The 21,058-nt window shown below is 35.6% G+C and overlaps 1 protein-coding gene across 8 annotated transcripts in view; it reads left to right on the plus strand.

Moving 5' to 3' along the window:
• gphnb (gephyrin b) overlaps positions 1-21,058 on the plus strand; it is a 123,602-nt gene that overhangs the window by 96,902 nt on the left and 5,642 nt on the right. For 4 of the 8 annotated variants that reach the window (XM_028439378.1, XM_028439379.1, XM_028439385.1 and 1 more), the window contains 10 exons: positions 2,862-2,918; positions 9,256-9,298; positions 12,635-12,772; positions 15,049-15,210; positions 15,346-15,401; positions 17,119-17,238; positions 17,332-17,390; positions 18,363-18,516; positions 19,623-19,744; positions 19,900-19,987. In XM_028439378.1, coding sequence (XP_028295179.1) covers positions 2,862-2,918; positions 9,256-9,298; positions 12,635-12,772; positions 15,049-15,210; positions 15,346-15,401; positions 17,119-17,238; positions 17,332-17,390; positions 18,363-18,516; positions 19,623-19,744; positions 19,900-19,987 — 999 coding nt within the window. The remainder of the gene's footprint in view (positions 1-2,861; positions 2,919-9,255; positions 9,299-12,634; positions 12,773-15,048; positions 15,211-15,345; positions 15,402-17,118; positions 17,239-17,331; positions 17,391-18,362; positions 18,517-19,622; positions 19,745-19,899; positions 19,988-21,058) is intronic. The other 4 variants (XM_028439382.1, XM_028439383.1, XM_028439381.1 and 1 more) reach the window with 2 other exon arrangements.

Here is a 21,058-nt window from a genome sequence, read left to right on the forward strand (position 1 = left end):
AATCCTTTAATTTTTCCCACATTTTCACATATTTCCTTTAATTGAATACAAATTTGTCACAGATCTCGGAAATGTAAAGTGAAGACCCTGTTGGGACTGATATCTGTCACTTATTGCTTGGATTTTATTGGTTTTTTACATATTTAGTGTTTTATGTATACGTGTAAGTGCAAACTAGGGCACATTGATGTTGAAATTACTCATTTTTCCGCATAAAATCTGCTGCCCACTTAAGATAAACTGCTCAGTATTTGGCCCCTGAACTAAAATGAGTTTGACACCCCTGGTCTATAAAAACATCCCAGTATGCTTTGTTTGCACTCATGCTCTTCTAACTTCCTCAACCATTGTAGCTATTCCACCTCCATATGCACACTGTCCGTCCTCGAGCGATGTCTTTTATGTTCGTGCATCATGCAGCGGTGTTTTTTTTTTCACCTGTGTCAGTGTTGATATCACTGCTCCGACATCACATCGAGGTTTTTTTTTTAGCTGTGTCCCACGTAATGGTGACGGTTTATTTCCTGTACACTAAAGCTCCCTGCAGAATAGATTTACCATCTACTTTGTTCCCGTAAAGACGCATGTGCATCCAGATAAAAGGATGAAGAAATCTTAATATTTGTGTGTGGGTGTGTCTGTGTGTGTGTTTTTAAATAGGTCAGTTAAAGTACTGATATTCTGTTATTAACAAGTTTATTTTTGTTTATCCTACTCTGTTCTTTCTCCTTTTTTTTTTTTTGGAGCTGTATTTTGCTCTCAGGACACTTTGTCTTTGTTGTATATTTTTATTTCTAAATCAAAAATTTAATAATAGCTGGGAATCAGAGAGTGACAATAGCCAAGAGGGAAAAAATGTTTTTTTAAACTAACGTTCAATAATGAATAAATTTAAAGCAAAAGTGAATAATCAGATCAATGTCATCATTACACCAAAAAAACGTACAGCAAAATTGGGTACAATTAATTCAGTTTAAGAGATTGTATTTAATATCTTAAATTAAAGATTATATTTTCATATTATATATATATGTATTTGTTTTTTGTTTTTTTAATGTGCCATATAAAAACAAGACATTTGTAGGACCCAGAGATGTATATACAATTTAAAAGAGGAATAGAATGTGAACCATGTTTTAGTAGTTTGATCTTTATTGTAAAGGTCTCACATTTAAAAAAAAAAAAAAAAAAAAAAAAAAATCCATATCATGTAAAAAATGAGAATTTAAAGATTCTAATGCTTTGGCTGCATCACTCACGGCTTCAGCCATTTTAATGGGACTTATTAGCATCGTATTAGCATTAGCATCTTTTAATGTGGAATGAGGCAATGCAATGAAAGACATTTACACAATGTTGTAAAACTTGTTGTTAGTCATAATAAAGTATGATTTGAAAAATAATTAACAATACAAATTATAACAAAATATCAGTCAAAATGCTTTTAAAGCATTACTTAATAAACGTAAAATGTATAATAATAATAATAGTAAAATCTTTTTTTAATTGTTGCATATTTGATTTGAATTCTTAATAATTTGTTTACACATATAGAGGAAAAACTTGTTTCATTTTTATTAAAGGTTAAAAAAAGGACAAAAAACAGGCTGATATGATTGAAAATAGAATATATATATAGTCAAAATATACAACTGTGAGGTGGACATGAATTAGAAAAAAATTAAATGAATTTAAATAAAATTTAAAACAAAAACAAAACAACGGCATAATAATACTAATAATAATAATAATGACAATGAAGAAATATGGGGGAGTATTGAGTTAACAGTGGTGGTCAGATTAACTTTGCTTAAATTTTGTCTAAAAATAAACACAATGTAAAGTACGGTGGCTGAGAAGTGCAAAACACATTTACAAATGCCGCAACAAATTTACAATTTTGAGCAAAAAACTTTTACAAATGCCTCAACCAATTTACAATTATAATAACAAATATGTTTAATTAGCTAAAAAATAATAATAATACAAATAGCAAAAGATTTTTTACAAATGCCACAACAAATTTACGGTGTGGAATTTGTTTTTACATTATTCTCTAAAAAAATTACTAATGGCAAAACACTTTTACAAATGTTGAAACAGATTTGCAAAGGCACATTGTAAATGTAAATTGTTTCCTTATTTGTTCATTTGTTTTGACCTTTTGTAAATGTGTTGCAGTAATTTGTAAATGTGTTGTGTGAAATTCAATTCAATTCATCTTTATTTATATAGCGCCAATTACAACAAAAGTCATCTCAAAGTGCTTTCAAAATACAAAATTTGTAATGAAAAGGAAAAAACCCAACAGATCATACTGTATTGGGTATTTATATTTAGCTAACTATGTAAATTTGTTTTCAAAATTGTAAATGTGTTGTGGCATTTGTAAAAGTTTTTTGCTATTTGTATATTTTTTTTTAGATAATTATGTATATTTGTTTTCAAAATAGTAAAGTAAGTTTTTTGCTCAAAAATGTAAATTTGTTTTGGTATTTGTAAATGTGATTACAGCACTTCTCAGCCGCCGCTGTATAGAGATTTAATGAACCATCAACGTGGAAAAGTTGTGCTTGGCCTGTAGTATCGAACGTTTAATGTATTGTGTAATTTTATTTATTGTATTTAAAACTCTTTTTTTTAATCAGTGAATATTTTTGGATTGTTAGCGTGTGTGTGTGTGTGTGTGTGTGTGTGTGTGTGTGTGTGTGTGTGTGTGTGTGTGTGTGTGTGTGTGTGTGTGTGTGTGTGTGTGTGTGTGTGTGTGTGTGTGTGTGTGTGTGTGTGTGTGTGTGTGTGTGTGTGTGGTTTGCTGGGACAGATGCACTGATGCCTGTGATTCGATGCTTTATCTCCACTAGCTCCAGTGTAGGTTGGAGGGGCTTAAAGATGATCGCAGGAGGACCTTCAGCTCTCGAGTAACTATCCCGCCCCCTATTCTCCTCTCACCCTCTCCCACCCTCTCCTCTGAGGAGCGTGAACCCCCCCCCTCCCTCCCTCCTGCCCACTCCCCCCTCCTCGCTTGCCTTCCTTTACTCTGTAGCTCTCGCTCACTCACGTCCTCTGTATGTCTCTCTATCGTTGTCCGCAACTTGCTAGTTTGTTTCTCAGTTTGTCTGTTGTTCCACGCTCGTCACTCTCTCTGTCTCAGTATTTCACCGTTTGTCAGGGTTCTTCTCATAGGCGGAGTTTGATATTCTTGTCAGGGGGCGGGGCGGGGGGGGGGAATAAAATAATAATTATATATATGTATATATATCTATATATATATAAATACATAAACCGTTCTCAAGATTCGCGCCAACCACAATGTGTGTAACATATACAATAATGCAAAAAATGATCAGTAAAATAATTAACAAGAAATGGCGACATTAAACCAGGGTTGGGGTCAATTACATTTTTCAGTTCCAGTTACGTTTCCAATTACCCATGTTAAATTACAATTCAATTACAATTACAGTGACCAACATTTTTTCCATTTACATTTATTTTTTATCATCAGAATGTCAATTACAATTATGTTTTCAATTGCTGAAGTTCAATTGTAATTGACTAATAATAAATAAATAACATAACAAAGTTACCTTCTTCTAGTGTTAGCTTTCTGTTAGCATCTCTTGTGATAACTGCTCCTAAATCAGCTGTAAAATACACAAATGTCTATAATTTAATTTATTTCTGATCTATTGGTTACCGTGTTAGGCTTTGTAATCAATGAAAATATTGGTTTTAATGTGTGCGTCTGAGCCTTTTTGTGTCAGTATTGCCCGAGATTTATATATATATATATATATATATATATATATATATATATATATATATATATATATAAATGGTAAAATGTGAGAAAGCTTGATATGTAACATAGAACTGTAACATAGTTTAGCGTTAAATTATAATTGACAATTTTTATAGATTTGTCATGACAATTACAAAGTCAATTATCTGAACTGAAATACAATTAGATTACGATTCTAATTACACCATCATTTTAAGTCATCATCAATTATGCGATTATGATGACGATTGATCCCGACCCTGACAATAATGATTAGTAACATAATTGATAATGTTGACTGCAAAAATCGCCATAAACAAGCCAGCACTCCTCACCTTTAAAGTGATGCCATGTCTTACTGAATTTATATAGTCCATCAAAATTGGTCTCAAAATATTCCTAAGACATTCAAAAATCCAATAAATCTCAGCATTTAGTCCAAAACACAGTAAAACTGCTGTAAAAATTTAAATGTAACGTTGTATTTGCCTGATTTCTTCTTACTTTTTTAGCTCTGTGAGGCTAACCGTGTCATTAAAGTCCTCATTTTTAGATTAATGTTGTAATTCATGGTATGGGCGCGGTGTCGCTTCACCATTTACATTGTGAAGAAGAATTGCGCAACAGAAAAAGAACCAAATCACATGACTCGAGCGGCAAAAAAATAAAAAAAAAAAACTTGTATTTTTAAAAGAACGATAGCATTTGAGTCATATAGACTCAAACTTTGTGTTGTAGACAAAAACACATGACTTGTGCTCTCGGAGAGCAGGACAGATGCCGCGGTTTATTTACATTTTACACACGATCTTCACGTCGCACACCAATGACGTCACTCACATACGCGGCGCATCATAACAGAACATCACCGACTGCAGCGCTCACAGAACAGCAAATTCATTCATATATATTATCTACAGTCACTGTTTTGTGGCACTTACATTATTTGTATATTGTGTACATCAGTCTTTCTCAAATGGGGGTACGTGTACTCCTAGGGTTACACGATGGCACTACAGGGGGTACTAGAAAGAGAGTCTTGGTCTCACCCCAGGAGTGATATGACCAGAAATGATAAAAACTATAGAAATAAATTTATTCAGGAGCAACTAAATCAGGGTTTTTCAACCTTGGGTTACCTGAAATTTCTGAAAAATTTAAATAGTTGAAATTATTTTAGATTAAAACAGCACATTATCTTAAACAACTGTATGTCTATAGTATATAATGTAGTTCAACGAAAACTAATATATGTATATATATATATATGTGTGTCTATATATATATGTATATATAAAAAAATATCAAAATGATATCAAAATGGGGTTACGATCCAAAAAAGGTTGCAAACCACTGCAATAAATACTGTTTATTTGCACCTATTTATTACAAAATGAGATTCTTTAAAATGTGTTATCATAGCTCTATAGTTTTTAAATAGTTTTCTAGGCAAAATGTTGTCGTCGGACAAAGGAGATACTTGGATACAGAAATAAGAGAAAGGGGGTACTTGAGCCACAAAACTTTGAGAACCACTGATGTACGACACGTTATATTAAGAATTGTATTTTTTCTAATGAATTTGGGAAAACTAATGGAAACTTTTGACCGTTGGGGGGGCAATGCCCCCCAGCCCCCCTGCAAACTCCGTGTATGGTTCTTCTGTTCCTCTTTCAGTTGTATTTTGTCCTCCATCTTCTCTCTCTCTCTCTCTCTGTCTCTCTGGGTGACATGCTCGGCTTTCAGTAGCTGTGTGTGGTGTGCTGGTTGTCCGTTCAGTAGAAGCCATGGGGCCACTCTCGTGGTCTTTGTTGTTTTTGTGGTTTTTCTTCCGTGTTCTCCCTCCTCTCTGCTGTGTCTGGGCTCTGTAGTTTTTAGTGGTCTGTCTGGTCCGTGCTGTTTGTTTCTTCTTCTTTTTTGTTTTTTTTTTTCTCTCCGAGCTGTGGGACCACATCATGCTGATTCTCATCCATCCATCCAACCATCCATCCAACCCGCTCCTCCTCAATTTGTCTGATCTTTTTACCATTCCATTCATCCCATCCTCCATTCCTCCACCCTTTCACCTTTGGCTGTTTGGTGCCTTTCGATCAGGGTTGGGGTCAATTATAAATGTAATTGCGTATTTGATCATTAATTACAATTATGGCATAATTATAATTGTAATTTTAAAAATAAGTTGCTCTTGTAATTGCAATGAATATGTAATTGAGTTGAGATAATTGACTTTGTAATTGTAATTGCCATGAAAATTCTATAAAAATTGTCAACTATGATTTAACGCAAAACTGTGGAACCATGTTACAGTTCTATGCACAGTTCTACACATATGTAGTTAATTATTAAAATCTGTTTCATATCAAGCTTTCCCACATTTTTCCATTTAAAAAATTTGAAATCGAGGGGTATAGGCCTACTGGCACAAAAGAGGCTCAGATGCTCACACCAAAAATATTAAAATCTATATTTTCATTGATTAGGAAGCTTCACAAGGTAACCAATACATAGAAAATAAATTAGATGATGGATATTTGTTTTTAGTGTATTTTAAGAGATGCTAACAGAAAGCTAACACAAGAGGAAGGTTTATGGGGTTATTCATTTATAGCTAGAGATCTCCAAAATAATACACAAATTAAATGAAACGCCACAATATATGCAGGGTTCACATTTACCCACCATGCTTATATCACATGATGGCAGTCATTTTTATTCTTATATTGTCAAAAGAATGACATTTTTCCCAAATCCTGCAATTTTCTTCAAATTATTTCACAAGATTTCCCCAAACTACATAAAAATGGGTCAATCAATTCCCGTTCAGGGACTGGTATCTGTCACTAGCTTTAATATTATCAGTGCCGTACATACAGTATTTTATAATTTATTTATACGTGAAAGTGCAAACTAGAGCAATAATGATTAAATTACTCATTTTCCTGCCTTAAATCTGCGTCCCACTTAAGATAAGCTGATCCATATTTGGTCTATGAACTAAATTGAGTTTGACACCCCTGCTTTAAAGCATGTTTAAACATCTGTAATGTGCTACATTAGCACCACCATAATAGTTCAACAGCAGGTATATGCACGAGTAGCTGCTATAATCAATGCCTTGGCTTTTGGGTTTTTTGTGTTGCACTAAACCTTAAAAACTAATTTTTTTTAAGAAAAACCGCTGCTGGAAAATCTGATTTGGTCTGTTTTGATGCATTTATGATTATGATTATGATTTCACACCAGTAAACACAATACCACACTTTTCCTCCATCACAATCTGAGCTGAAAATGAGCCCAGAGATGCATCTTAATTAAACACTGCAAATTATTTATTCATGTTTATCATCTAACACACTCAGTGTAGAGAAGAGAGAGCCTTAGATAGTGTGTGATTTCAACCAAGCTGTCCATGGAGACTGCTGTAACAGAAAGTCACTGCCAACAGGTTGACAGAAACTTTAGAAAAACCAAGAAATCAGTGTTTTTTAAAATCTTTTTTTTTTTTTGGAGCCACTTTTCTAATTAAACACTGGTATCGAGCAGCACTCTCACATCAATTCTCTGTTCCTAACATTGATGATTTATTTTTCTGGGATGAATGTAGAGCAGCACTAATAAATGGATGAGGCTTCAAGCTTGGGTTTAAAACAAGATCCAAATCCATTAATGTATTTCCCTGAGCTGTGATCATTTATGCTCCAGTTTAAAAATGTTAAAGCAAAGCTCAATGACTGATGAGGAATTAACGTGTTTGCTCTGCACTGCAAAAAGAAAAAAAAAAAAAGTGAAATGAGGAATTTTGTGTAGGAGTATTTCATTTACTTTAAGATATATATTTTTTATATAAATGTTCGTGTTCTGTAGGAAGTAAAATATCCCTGGTGTTTCGCAAGAAGAAACTGGTCAGAAGCACTTGGAGATTTGTTTTAAATGAAAAGTGCATTTTAAATAGAAAAGTCTTATTTTATTAAAATAAATATATAAAAATAAATATTGCCTTATCCAGAGCTTCTCAAAGTGTGTGACGCGCCCTCCTGGTGGCGCTATAAAAAAGGTCATATCATCCCCATAACCAATAGGGTTTTTACTGTTGTGGTCATTAATGTTGTCAGTAAATTTGAGAAGATTTGGATGAAAACTATTTAAGATAAATACATTTAAATTTAAAAATTTGTCCTGATGGTGGCGCTAGAGAACAAGTAGAGGTTTTATCAAGGGGTTATTTATGTATTCAACTAATAAACAAAAGTGCCTGACACAAAAACTTGGTCAACAATTTTCTGAAAATCATTTTTTGGAGGCAAATATCCCTGGGGTCAGATTGACCCCAAGGGTAAAATGTGAGTAATATTTGAGTATAATAGGAGGGTTAATCAATTGTACCCATTAAATTAGGAAAAGTCATGAAATACAAAACAAAAAGTACATAGTCAGCATTAAATGGGGTCATATTGACCCCAAGGATAAGTGGGGAATTTCAGATATTTCATCCTGTGAGTAGCTCTTCTACTTTCATCTATTTTTTGTCACATATTTGGGGTTATTCATTATAAAGTCCTCTGTTTCAGACGCTACGTCACTTTCACTGTGAAAGAGGTGGTAGACAGACACCTTTTACACAGCTAAAACAGCTTGAGGGTCAAATTTACCCCAGAGAAACACCAATGCATGTACTATGTGTTCAGCACAATGAAAATAAATCATCATGATAATTTAATGCTTAACCTTCCTATTATCCTATGTATTCAACAAATAATCAAGCTTTTCTGAAAATAATTTTCCGGAGGCAAATATCCCTAGGGTCAGATTGACCCCAAGGCTAAAATGTGTTGGTAATATTTGAGGATAATAGGAGGGTTAATCAATTGTACCCTTTAAATTAGGAAAAGGTATGAAATACGAAGTAAAAAGTATATACTCAATGTTAAATAGGGTCAAATTGACCCCAATGATAATAGGATGTTAAAGTGGGGAATACCCCCCAAAACAGTTGGAGAGCCACTGGCTTAATTTATGATATTTGCAGTGTGTTCTCCTTGCCTAAGCCATGAAACAAGCAGCGACGTCAACAAAGTCACATGACACATAGCTCCACATTTCCACTACACAGTCGATACATGTGTTCTAGCCATGTGTGGTACACGATTGTCTCCGTCTTTGTCCATTCTAGCGCTTTAATCTGATGCCAGTATTAGGTGTCAGTGCATCCTCAGTGTGTTTCTTACGTGTGACGATGTACTAAGGAGAGATGTAGCTATCTCATCCCCCCCCGCCCCCACTCCCACAGCAGGACAAAGTGCACAGTCTGACAAGCGCTCTAACTGTTGTAACTCCAGCATGTGTGCAGCACAGCAGCAGCAGCAGCAAACAGGTTCATCTCAAATTATCACCACCTTTTGCCCTCTCTCTCTCTCTCTCTCTCTCTCTCTCTCTCGCTCTCTTTCCTTCCTTCCGACACCGTGTTTTATCTCCAGGTGCAGTCGAGATGCAGCAGCAAAGAAAATATCCTAAGATCAAGTAAGTGTCCAAACCTTTCCACTGAGAAACAACCGTCCGTTTGTGTCCATTTGCTTTCAAACACATAAAGAGATTATCAGAGGTGAAAGTAACAGATTACTAGTACTCACATTTTATGGGTAGGGTTGTGCATTGCCATGAATCTGACGATACCATATGATGCACGATTTGCATGTCACGATGCAATATATCTCGATACTAAACAGTATGATATATATCGCGATATCAATAATTACAAATTTCACCTTTACAAGTACAAAATGGTATGACACAATTTTTAAAATATTATTAAACATGCGAGAACAAGTAAATGGTAACTAACTGTAATTGTAAAAAAAAAGTGGTATGATTAAGGATTCGTCAAATTGCATTTTTCAAAAAAGTTTAACTTTTGCTTCTACAACAGATTCTGATTCTGTTGAGTTCTTAAATTATTTTTTTTTTAATTATCACATCTATAAAAAGTGCTCAGTATGTTTAATGAAAATTAAGTGCAATCAAGTTCCAAGCTAAAATGCATTGAGGAGTGAGGTAGTTTAACAAATTCTGATTCACTGACACATTGTGACCGGGTGTTTACGTGCTATGCATATGTTAGCGCAATTATTTGGTTTTTACGTTAAAAAACGTAATTTCAAAAATCGATTTGGACTTTTCCTTGGATCGATACAATCATCGCGCTGTAAAGTATCGCGATATATGTCAAACTAGGGCCGGGACAAGGTGTCGACGTCATCGTCGACCTCGACGCAAAAAAATACGTTGACGCAAAATATGCGCGCCGATGCGTCGTCCAACCAAAATACAGATGGCGGCGCCGGAAAATAACTAACGCGAGTGCCTCCTCCGAGTTTCAAAAATGCAAGGCAGTGAAGGCACGCACTCATTCGTCAAAGGTAGCTGTTCCCCGTAACCCTCGTCCTTTATCCTGGGTGTGACCGCACGGCAGCGCGTCGACGTCACAACGAGGAAATACTCACCGTGACAACAACACACGCACACACACTCTGAGCTGCCGGCTCCCACTGCCTTTTTATTTTTTATTAAATGCTACCTCTGACTCTGAAAGCATTATTTTGTACTTTTATATTCTTACTTGAACTTTATTTTGGAAATTTGAGTTGAAGAGCAATGAACATGTTTTGCAATGTTAAGGAATTCATGTTTTTTTTTTTCATTTTAGATATGTAAATTAACATGTATAAATTGCTTTTAGTCAATTAATGGGAAGATAATTGATAATCGAGTCAAATCGAATCAAACTGGAAATATGAATCGTTAGATTAATCGATGCATCGAAAACATGATTGCTAGATTAATCGTTTAAAAAAATAATCGTTTATCCCAGCCCTACGCCAAATTTCTTTTTTCTTACACCTTTATTTATGGGTAGGTACTTGTACTTTTTTAAGTATATTTCTAAATCAGTCATTTTACTTGTACTTAAGTATGTTTTAAAATAATTAAAGTAATTTGTTACATTTCTACACCCAACCATTACTAAGTAATATCTATTTTTTTTTTTTTTTAAATGATCAATGGACATTGTGAAACTACAAAAAAAATGAAAAAACTAGACAACAATCGAATGCATCACATCATAGCCGAACAATCAGATTAAATGTAATGCACGTGCCAAAACAGCATTGAATAGAGGTTATTTCCTCAGTTTTAGAATGAAAAAAAATATTTTGAATTGAATTGTACATTTTGACAAACCTTTTATTTTATACAGATGCTTTTCTGGAAATTGTGTGAGATTTCGTCTCTTCCTGCATGAGATGTTTACTGTATGCCAGGGAACCGTGGCGAGATTTATTAACAAAAATAAAAGTGGTGAAGTGAAAAGAGCTCGTAACTTTTACTTTGAGTACTTTAATTACTTTAATTGACCTACTTTGTACTTGAGTACAATTTCAATCAAGTAAAAGTACTTTTACTTGAGTAGGAAAATGACTTTTCATACAATAAAAAGCAGCTTAAAGTGCTTTTACAAAGTGAAAAAAATTAAATAAAGAATTAAACACCCACCCTGAAGATTATAAAAGTACATGCAACGTGACAATATGAACATGCAAATGTGTGTGGCTGCTGTGTGTGTGTGATGTTTTGCCAGAGGTTGTTAAGCCCCATGTTAAGCAGTAGAATGTGCTGTGGAAGCATAAGTGTATGTTAAAAGGAGAGAAATTGGGTCAAGGGAAATCAAAGCACATCCTCCTATTCTTTGCTGTGAGGCAGAGGGAGCAGATTACACATTAGTTACACCTTTGCTTTGTTACGTTTTCATCTGTGCTGTTATTAGAAGAGGTATTATTAGACCTAAACAGCGCTGCCATCCAACAACTTCATCTGTTATAACAGCACCAGGAAGATTCTTCTTCACCATTGCAACCTCCATGTATAAATAAATATACATTAACAGAGAAATGACTTAGTTGAAGACCTATTCAACGATACATGTGTTTTGTTGTGCGTTTGCTTGTGTAATTAGCATGAATATTGTCATATTGAACTCGTAGCTAATGAAACAAATGTACTGCACTCAGATCAATTTGAATTTCAAAGTGGATTTTCTATTCGTTTCTGTTGCCTGTTGGGCTAAAAGAAAAAAAAAAGAGAAAGAAAGAATCGCTCTGCTAGTATTTGTCTCCAGAGATGCTTGATTTCTTTCTGCCTTTGAGCCTCATTGATGCTCACTGCACTGGGATTGAATCCCATCAGAGTTTCTCCTCCTGCTCCAGTCAGTCAGTTTGACTTTTTAAGTGAAAGAAAAAGGGTTTAATGGCCAAAAAATCAGAAATGTATTTTAAATTATGTAGGTATATGCAACCAATCTGAAAGCAAATTTTACTGAAGAAATCTCCTGGTCCAATTTGTAAAATGATCCCAATAGATGCAAAATGAGCACAAAACGATCCAAAATTTACACAAATAGATGCAAAATTAACACAAAAAGATGCAAAATTATCACAAAAAGATTTTTTTTAAAAATGCCAAGCATAAACCTTTTAAAGATGATTCGACCTAATTTGCAAAATGAAAGAAATTAACCAACAAAGATTCAAAATAATCATAAAAAGATAAAAATGCAAAACAAACTTTTTAAAAATATGATTTGATCCAATTTGCAAAATGAATACAAAAAGATAAAAATTAGCACAAAAAGATGCCAAATTAAAAAAATTATGCAAAAAGATAGAAAATTAACACAAACATGAAAAATTATGCAAAATGATCATTTACCATTTAACATTTTTTTACAATTATAATTTTCACAACTTCTTGCCCTGAATTATAGATGCCATTTCAAAGCTTGTGTTTGTTGCTGTGTATCAGGTCACAGTGCCGTGGACATCACCAAAGTGGCCCGAAGGCACCGCATGTCCCCGTTCCCCCTCACCTCCATGGACAAGGCCTTCATCACTGTGCTGGAGATGACTGCCATCCTGGGCACTGAGATCATCAACTACAGAGGTGAGAAAACACAACAGGAGCAACAAAGGCTTCACGCTTTGATTTCTTATTGTATTTTATGCTTCTGCAAGCTCAGCATCCTCTTCCTCACAGCGACACTGATGCCCCCAAGCTGCCACTTTAACATTTAAACCCCTTTATATTCTGCTGACATCAGCAGCCGAGCATTCTGGGAAGGGACTTGTTTCACCTTCCAGATCAATGGTTTAACATGTGCTCACTAATTATGGATGACAGTATTTGAACTGAGTCCATCCACAGCTGGACACCTCACTGTGTCAGCATGTGTCCACATCACTCACACTGACCCACACTGTCATGGGAGATTATTGATAGATGTTGATATTGATTCACGTGTGTCTCTCAAACCTTCTTTGTCTTAATATGGGCAGATGGCAGCTGTAGGTTCACCAGAATTGATGCATTTGCTGACATTTTAGGAAAGACATTGAGATGAGATGGGATTAAATGGGATGAGAGGAGGAAAAGTGAGATGAGATGATGATGATGATGATGTGGGAGAAAATGAGATGGGATGAATTGAGATCAGTTGCGATGAGACGTGATAAACTGAGATTAAATGGGATGAGATCCGATGAGATGTGTTTAGATGAGACAGGAACCCAGTTACAGTTTTTCAGTTAGAATTCTCAAATTTAAACCCACTTAATCTTTCATTCGTAGTAAAAACAATGTCACATTAAACATTACAAACCCCACCGGACCCACAGCTCCTGCCTCCGTGAATCTCACGGGTCTAAATGTTGTAAAAAATGAATTAAATCACACATTCTATACCTTTTTTTTTTTTTACAAAAGCATGCATATCTTTGACCTATTGTTTATCTTTATTACCAAACTTGGTTCAGTTGATATCCATACATTAGTTAAATTTCTGCCTTTGTAGCCTTCCTTATTGAGAATTGGCTTTATATTTCATGTAAATCTCTGGGGTTTTTTTTGGCGGACTACAGATTTCTGTATTTAAAACATGGTTTATTATCGCTCAGTAGCATATATTTCCAAAATTTCACATCAGCTGTAACCACTAAGGGTCCTATTTCACATGCACATATCCTTATACAATAGCAGACGTCTAAGTTTAAATAAAAGCTAGTTTAGGTTAGGTCATTTAATGCTTTTCAGGCATATTCACAACTCAAGGAACCTTTAAGTTGATTAGTTGAAATTGTGTGTGTTGTGTTTTTTATTTTCTAAGTCACTTGTGTAAAATACACTTATAATGACACACAACTTTATACACAACCCTCTACGCTACAGTATAATCGAGTATAAAAAAGAATTAAATAACACAAATCTTGTAAAAATTCAACTATGGGGAAAAAAATGTGAATAAATTATATATCTCAATAGTATTTTTTATGCTGTGTCTGGATTTGAAGCGTTTTACATTGATGGCATGATGTAGACTTGAATTATTTTCCCCTTAATCTTTTTCTTTTAATCTCAGTTATTGTGGTTTTATTAACAGTGTGAGCTTGAGTCAGCATTCATTTTGTTTTTATTTCCATCTCAGTTTTTGCACATGAGCTTAATATTAAGCTGTTTATTAAATGACAGCTGACAAAAAAGAAGAAGAAGAAGAAGAAAAAAAAAAAAACAGTGTAGAAATTATACCTATACAGGATGTGTTATTTATTTAATAATGATTGGACCGAAACGTGTCTTTTTCCAATAGTGGGACACACAACAGTGTGTTTGCATGTATGTGTATGTGTGTGTGTGCACTTTTATTCCCTTTTCAACTCACTGATATCAAAGCTTAGATCTTCATATTAACACCCACATAATCACAGCATAGAATGCTATATATAGCCGCACAGCAGCTTAAGGTATTTTAGTGCCAGGGTTTTTCTTTTTTTTCTTATTTCTTCTTCTTCCACCCACTCTCACTCTGACTTTTCCATTTCATTTATTTAATTTTTTCCCTTCCCTCACTTTCTCCAACCTATTGTGTCAGTAAGGAGCCTCTGCGTGACTCCACAAAGGCTTTTAAGTTGTCTGTATGGAGGGAAAGGGTTAAGAAATTAGGAGCATCTACAGTACTTTCTTAGTGTGAATCATTGAATGTAGACGGAGGGTAAAGTGCTTTCCCATGTGCACAGGTCAGCCCAACGAGATCCTAATTCACGGTGTCACCATCCATCCTTGAGTTTAAAAATATACTCATTTCCAGCACAGACACAGTGTCTCTGTGGATCTACGTCCGAGTCTCACCCTCGATGCCTCTTGTCTTGCTCTCTCTCTTTCTCCAGCTGTCCCACTCTTCCTCCATCACTCTTCTTCCTCTCCTTTTACACATATTCTTCCTATTCCTCCCGCAGACGGGATGGGTCGAGTCCTGGCTCAGGACGTTTATGCCAAAGACAACCTGCCTCCCTTCCCCGCCTCTGTCAAAGATGGCTATGCTGTGAGAGGTTTGTACTTTTACGTCACACGTTACAAATAATCCCACTAAAATCCTGATAGAAATTGTCACATTTTGAACAAAAAGACTGATTGCGCCTGTTTATTTTCATTAACGCATGTGACACTCTTCAATCTGACCTCAGCGGCCGACGGCCCGGGCGACCGTTTTATCATCGGGGAGTCCCAAGCTGGAGAGCAGGTCTGTTTATGTGCTCACACACCAGTGTGTAACCCATAAAGTCCCACGATTTCTTTAAACGCATTTTTCACTTGAAGAACAACAGTATTTTTACACAAATAAGATACAAAGCCCACATGGACAAGCACACGTCATTAGGTATCGGGGCTGTATCGGTGAATGTCTGTGAAACAACACTTTGCAGAGTAAAGATTCCTTTGTTTTTTGTCTCAAGTGGAAAATGTTTTATCATGATTATTTAAAGAGTAACAAAAGCCTGAGGTTTGGGCTGGAAATTAAAAAAATACTTTGACTAAAATTAACGTTATTTTATACCCAAATACATTTGTTTTCAGCAGAAAAAAAGTATTTAGTTTCTCTGATACAGATCCCTTTGCATCAATATAAGTCAGGCTTTTTGGATTTAAGTATGCTGAAAACAAACATGAACAACTTAAGACATCAAGACGTGACAGGCCTGCCCTACGAAGCTGGCTAACGTCTTACCGGGTTAAATCACCACGATAACTTAGGCTGAATGACTAACCTGGTCTTGACCAGGTTATGAAGTGGATAAGATCTGAGCGAGGCCAAAAGTCCCGCCTCCTGGCCAATCAGTTTTTTTGGAAAATGAGCTGCCCATTGTGAGAAGATCCTGGTTGGTGCAGATCTGACAGCTGCGTTTAAGAAAGAAAGATTATTAATGAATAAATGCAATCTTTTCATTTATTAATGACATCCTTCAGGAAATATATAGATTTAAATCTGATGGACTGATCTACAGTCAGCTGATGAAGCCTGTGTCGGACACTCTCCGTATGCACGGACGAATCAAGTAATTTAATTTATTCATATATACACTATAGTGATGCTGACAGCATCAGCAGGAACATACTTCAGTGAAACAATGTGCTGTCATCCCAGTATGTGTGTGATAAAGTGAGGAGGACCTGAATAGAAACACATCTGAGCTGTAATAAAGTGAAACTGATCAGAGATCTGTTTGTCTATCATCCCATGGATTAATAATGTATAATCTCACGCATTAACAGTGTCAGCAGCTTCCTGTTTCTGTTCTTTTCTTCCTGCTTTTTCTGCAGGAACAGTTTTGTTTTTGATCTGAATTATGGATTTGAATTCTACATATTTTTAACGAATTATTCATAATTTGTGACGTAAATTGCGCTACACAGTTTCTCTGTGTTGGTGATTGGTCTGATGCTGAAATCTCCACCCATTTTACTAGAGCGCGCACAAATTCTGTCTGAAATCACCTGTCTTAAGTGAACGTGTTTATATCCTGCTTCGTAGTACAGCTTCTCTCCGACAGCAAATGTTTGGTTAGTTGAAGCCCGCTAATGGAGAGATATACCGAATGTACTTATCCAGCTTCATAGTACAGGCCCGACAAGTTCAACAATCTGTTGTTTGTGTTTACTTAATTGCACAACTTACTTTTTTTAACTGGCAATTTGTGAGAAACAATGAATTTAAAAAAAAATGCATTTTTTTTTTTTTTTGTTTTCTTTCTTTCTTTCTTTTTTAATGTCATGCATCGGGCCTGATTAAATCAGTTTAAGAAGACTCGCTGATGTAGCTGAGCTTCTTCATCTTCACTTCTTCCAACCGTTCTCATTGTTTCATTTAGCACACACTTAGAAGCTGCTTTAGTTTTTGAGCTTACTCTGTTTTGTTGGATTTTATTAAATTCAATGAGTTCACTTTTGTCCGTTCTCAGCCCACCCACACCGTGATGCCCGGCCAAGTCATGAGGGTGACGACAGGGGCCCCTATTCCCTGCGGGGCCGACGCCGTCGTCCAGGTGGAAGACACCGAGCTCCTCCGTGAGTCCGAAGATGTAAGTACTGAAGTTCCCTCGAACAAATGAAACAGCTTGAGTACTATTATTTAAGATTCTGACCTGGTTGTTCACCTGCTGACTGACTTTCAGGGCACAGAGGAGCTGGAGGTACGAATTCTAGTACAAGCTCGTCCAGGGCAAGACATCAGGTTGGTGGATCGTTGCTTTTTTAAAAAAACATTATTGCTTAATTTCCAAAGGGTGTAACGATTTCATCCATTAGATCGATGAATCGATTTATATTCCTACGATCCAACTACATCGATCTATGCTCGGCAAGTTGGCCTTCCAGATTACGTTAATCGATCTAAAATCATTTTGAAAAGTAATCAATCGATTGTATCGTTACAGTGAAATAACGCATAGGATTTAAGTACGGCAGACTTTAAATGGATGTGTTTTAAAAGGGCTTTTAATAGTAAAGACGTTACAGACGACTCTGTCGAGTGTCTGTGATGTCACACACCAACAGACAACAAACGTAATGGAGAAACCGGCGAGCGAGAAATTGATGGTACCACCTTTGTGTCCAGTGTGTGGAAACACTTTGACTTTAACACAGACGGAGATCTTCTAAAGGAGTCGCTCACTGTGTCGACCACCAGGCTCTTCTGGTAGAGTTCACTGCAGTAGCAGCAGCACATGTAGCGTTAGCTCGTTAGCATTAGCTCTGCAGAAGCCTCAGGATAACCATCATAAAAAGAAGAGTATCAGTTTACCCTACTGCTCCGATGTTGGACGTTACTCAAATAAAATGGTAATACATTTGACATTAAATGTTGTTTACTTGTTTGTTTATATCCATAATTCATTCATAGATGATTCCCGTACAAGAAACAGGAATCTATGAAAGTTCACCTATATTGTACAGTATCCAGGAATTTATTTCATTCACACTAGTTGTATTTTTATTTTGGCGAAAAAGTAACTGAATTGTTTTGGATCGTATCGTTCTAAATTAACCAATATCGTCCTTGAATGGAATCGGCAACAGTGAATCGTGATTCGAATCGAATCGTTGCTAAAACGAATCGTTACACCCCTACTAATTTCTGAAACAGTTTTGATGTCATAGATCTAATCTAAACAGTTCCTTGTGATACACATCTAACTGTCCGCAGGCCTATTGGTCATGATATCAAGCGTGGCGAGTGCGTGCTGGCGAAGGGAACTCACATGGGCCCGTCTGAAATTGGGCTCCTGGCCACCGTTGGAGTCACAGAGGTGGAGGTGCAGAAATTCCCAGTGGTGGCCGTCATGTCCACAGGAAACGAGGTAAAGCTTATAAAAGACATAATATATGAAGGCTTCACTTATTCAGACAACTTTTTTCAGGAAATGAATGTCGGTATTCCTCAGAGGCATCATAAATATAAATAAAGGTATAAAAGACGTCAAATATAAGTCAAATCACTGGCCTGGCGTGCTTCAATAATATCATTGGCTCAAACTCAGCTTACAGAGAACACAATGGTGCAGTTTTCTATGCTTTGTTTATATTTATGCACAATCAACATCATTTGCTGTGGCTGCAGACGCCAGACCAATGTTCACTGGTGAATGTGTTCTCAGATGTTGAATATGTGTTTATTTCTGACCAGCTGGTTGCAAAAACCCAGATAGTCACATTTGTGCATTTTTGTTGTTGTTCGGCTGTTTGAGTTTCACATTCACCAGTAGATTAAAATATAGCCTTAGAATACAGTACCTGTTATTTAATCGTGTTCATATTTTAAACACATTTAGTGCTGTTGACCTTTTTTTCCGGTGTGCATTTTAATCATCATTTCTCTGTAAGATAATTTAAGTTTATATACCGGACCTTGGCAGAACATGCAAAAAATGTGATTAATTGTAAATTATGTAAAACATTGAACACAATTAGCAAAAATTGTAACATGATGGCGTATTTTTCAAAATAAAATAACTGTGCTAAAGTTAACTTCTCAGTATGTTTGTGTATATTTGTGAGATTTGTAATAAGAGAAAAAGCAGTGTTAATTGTTTATAATGTGTTTCATTATTGTATGAAACCACTGTATGATACTTTATTGATGCAAAATATATTTAAAAAAAAGATATTTTGGAGCAATAATTGCTAGCATTAGTTATGGGGATTTTTTACTGATAAAAATGTATTATTTGTGTAAGTAATCAGCATTAAATCCTAAAGTACTTCTAAATGTGCAGTTTTGATTGACTCTCTCTACTGTAACATGTGATCTTAGCTTGTTTTGCACTTTTTTTTCTATATAGTAATAATAACTAGTGTATGAAAAATGACCCATTCTGATCTTGTTCTCCATCGTGATAAGTGTTTTCTTACAACTCTTACACTATTTGACTAAAACTGATGTGCTCATACGTTCTCCACATCTCAGCTGCTGAACCCAGAAGACGATCTCCATCCTGGGAAAATCCGGGACAGTAATCGTTCCACCCTGTTGGCCACTATTCAAGAACATGGCTACCCAACAATCAATCTGGGCATCGTGGGAGACAAGTACGGCCTCACAGTTCTACAACAATCCACATAAGCCATTATAAACTCAGAAATCACCCTCATTTCCGTCATCACCTACTTTGCGTTATTGTCACTGCACTGGCTTTTTAAACACACCGGTTAATGGAAATGTACACGTTCTCTGTGCTCTGCAGCCCAGATGACCTTCTCAACGCTCTTAATGAAGGCATCAGCCGTGCTGATGTCATCATCACCTCAGGAGGAGTGTCGATGGGAGAAAAGGTGCAGAGCTTTTCCTAACCGTGGGTTTTACTGACGCACTGTGGCTGCTCGAAGAACTGCAGCTTGTATTTTTATTTTTATTTTTTTATTAGAAACATAGTAAATGATACAATGACAATTCACACAATCCCATATCACAACAAAAAAGAAACAGTGATATTAATATTTCCACAAACGTTTGGGAGCAGATTGCACATTATCTGAGAGTACTTAAAGAAACATTTTAAATTTAGTGCAAGATTGTAAAATATACTAAAACTAAATTAACTAAATAAATGTAAAAAAGAAAAAAAAATACACAAGAATAAGTGGGTAAAAATAAAACAAATGATATCAATTACAACAATAAAAAAGAGAAAAATGAGATTAGAATCATTTAAAGATGACCTAACAAGGGGATTACAATAAACAAGCAAACAAAAATCTTCAGCTTGGGCGGTGTACAATAGCTACTAGGGGTGTCCCGATCTGATATTGATATTGGCTATCAGCCAGAAAATGCAGAAACTGCATTTAAAATTTCCGATATAAGCGCTCCGATTGTTTTTGTCCCCGCCCACAGTTGTTCCCACCATATACTGACAGTAAAAAATAACTGAAGTGAACTTGAATTGTTGACTATTGTTCTCTGTTTCAGTAACATCACTTAATCAAGCATTTTCTAATATTCCACACTACAAAATAAGTAATAAAAGTATGTATGATTCGTACTGATATTGTATGGGATCAATATCGATATCGACCAACAATCAAGGCTGCAATATCGGTATCGTATCAGAAGTGAAAAAGTCGTATCGGGACATCCCTGACAGCTACTATAGCTTCTGATGTCACTACTTGGTGCAGTGATTCCCAGGCGTTTTCTTCTGCGCCCCCTTTGAAGAATGAAAAAACGCTCATGCCATAATAAAAATAATAATAAATGTGTGACCGTTTTGTTTCTTCTTTTTGTCTTCAAATCTCATAAAATGTTTAATCAATCACATTTTAGAGCACTAATGAAAAAAATTGTTAATAAAGTGCAACAAAAAAGCATTTTCTATTTTTATGCATCTCTATTCTAGCGGGCAC

This window comes from Gouania willdenowi, chromosome 24 (genome assembly GCF_900634775.1).
Source record: "Gouania willdenowi chromosome 24, fGouWil2.1, whole genome shotgun sequence".
Classification (NCBI taxonomy): domain Eukaryota; kingdom Metazoa; phylum Chordata; class Actinopteri; order Blenniiformes; family Gobiesocidae; genus Gouania; species Gouania willdenowi.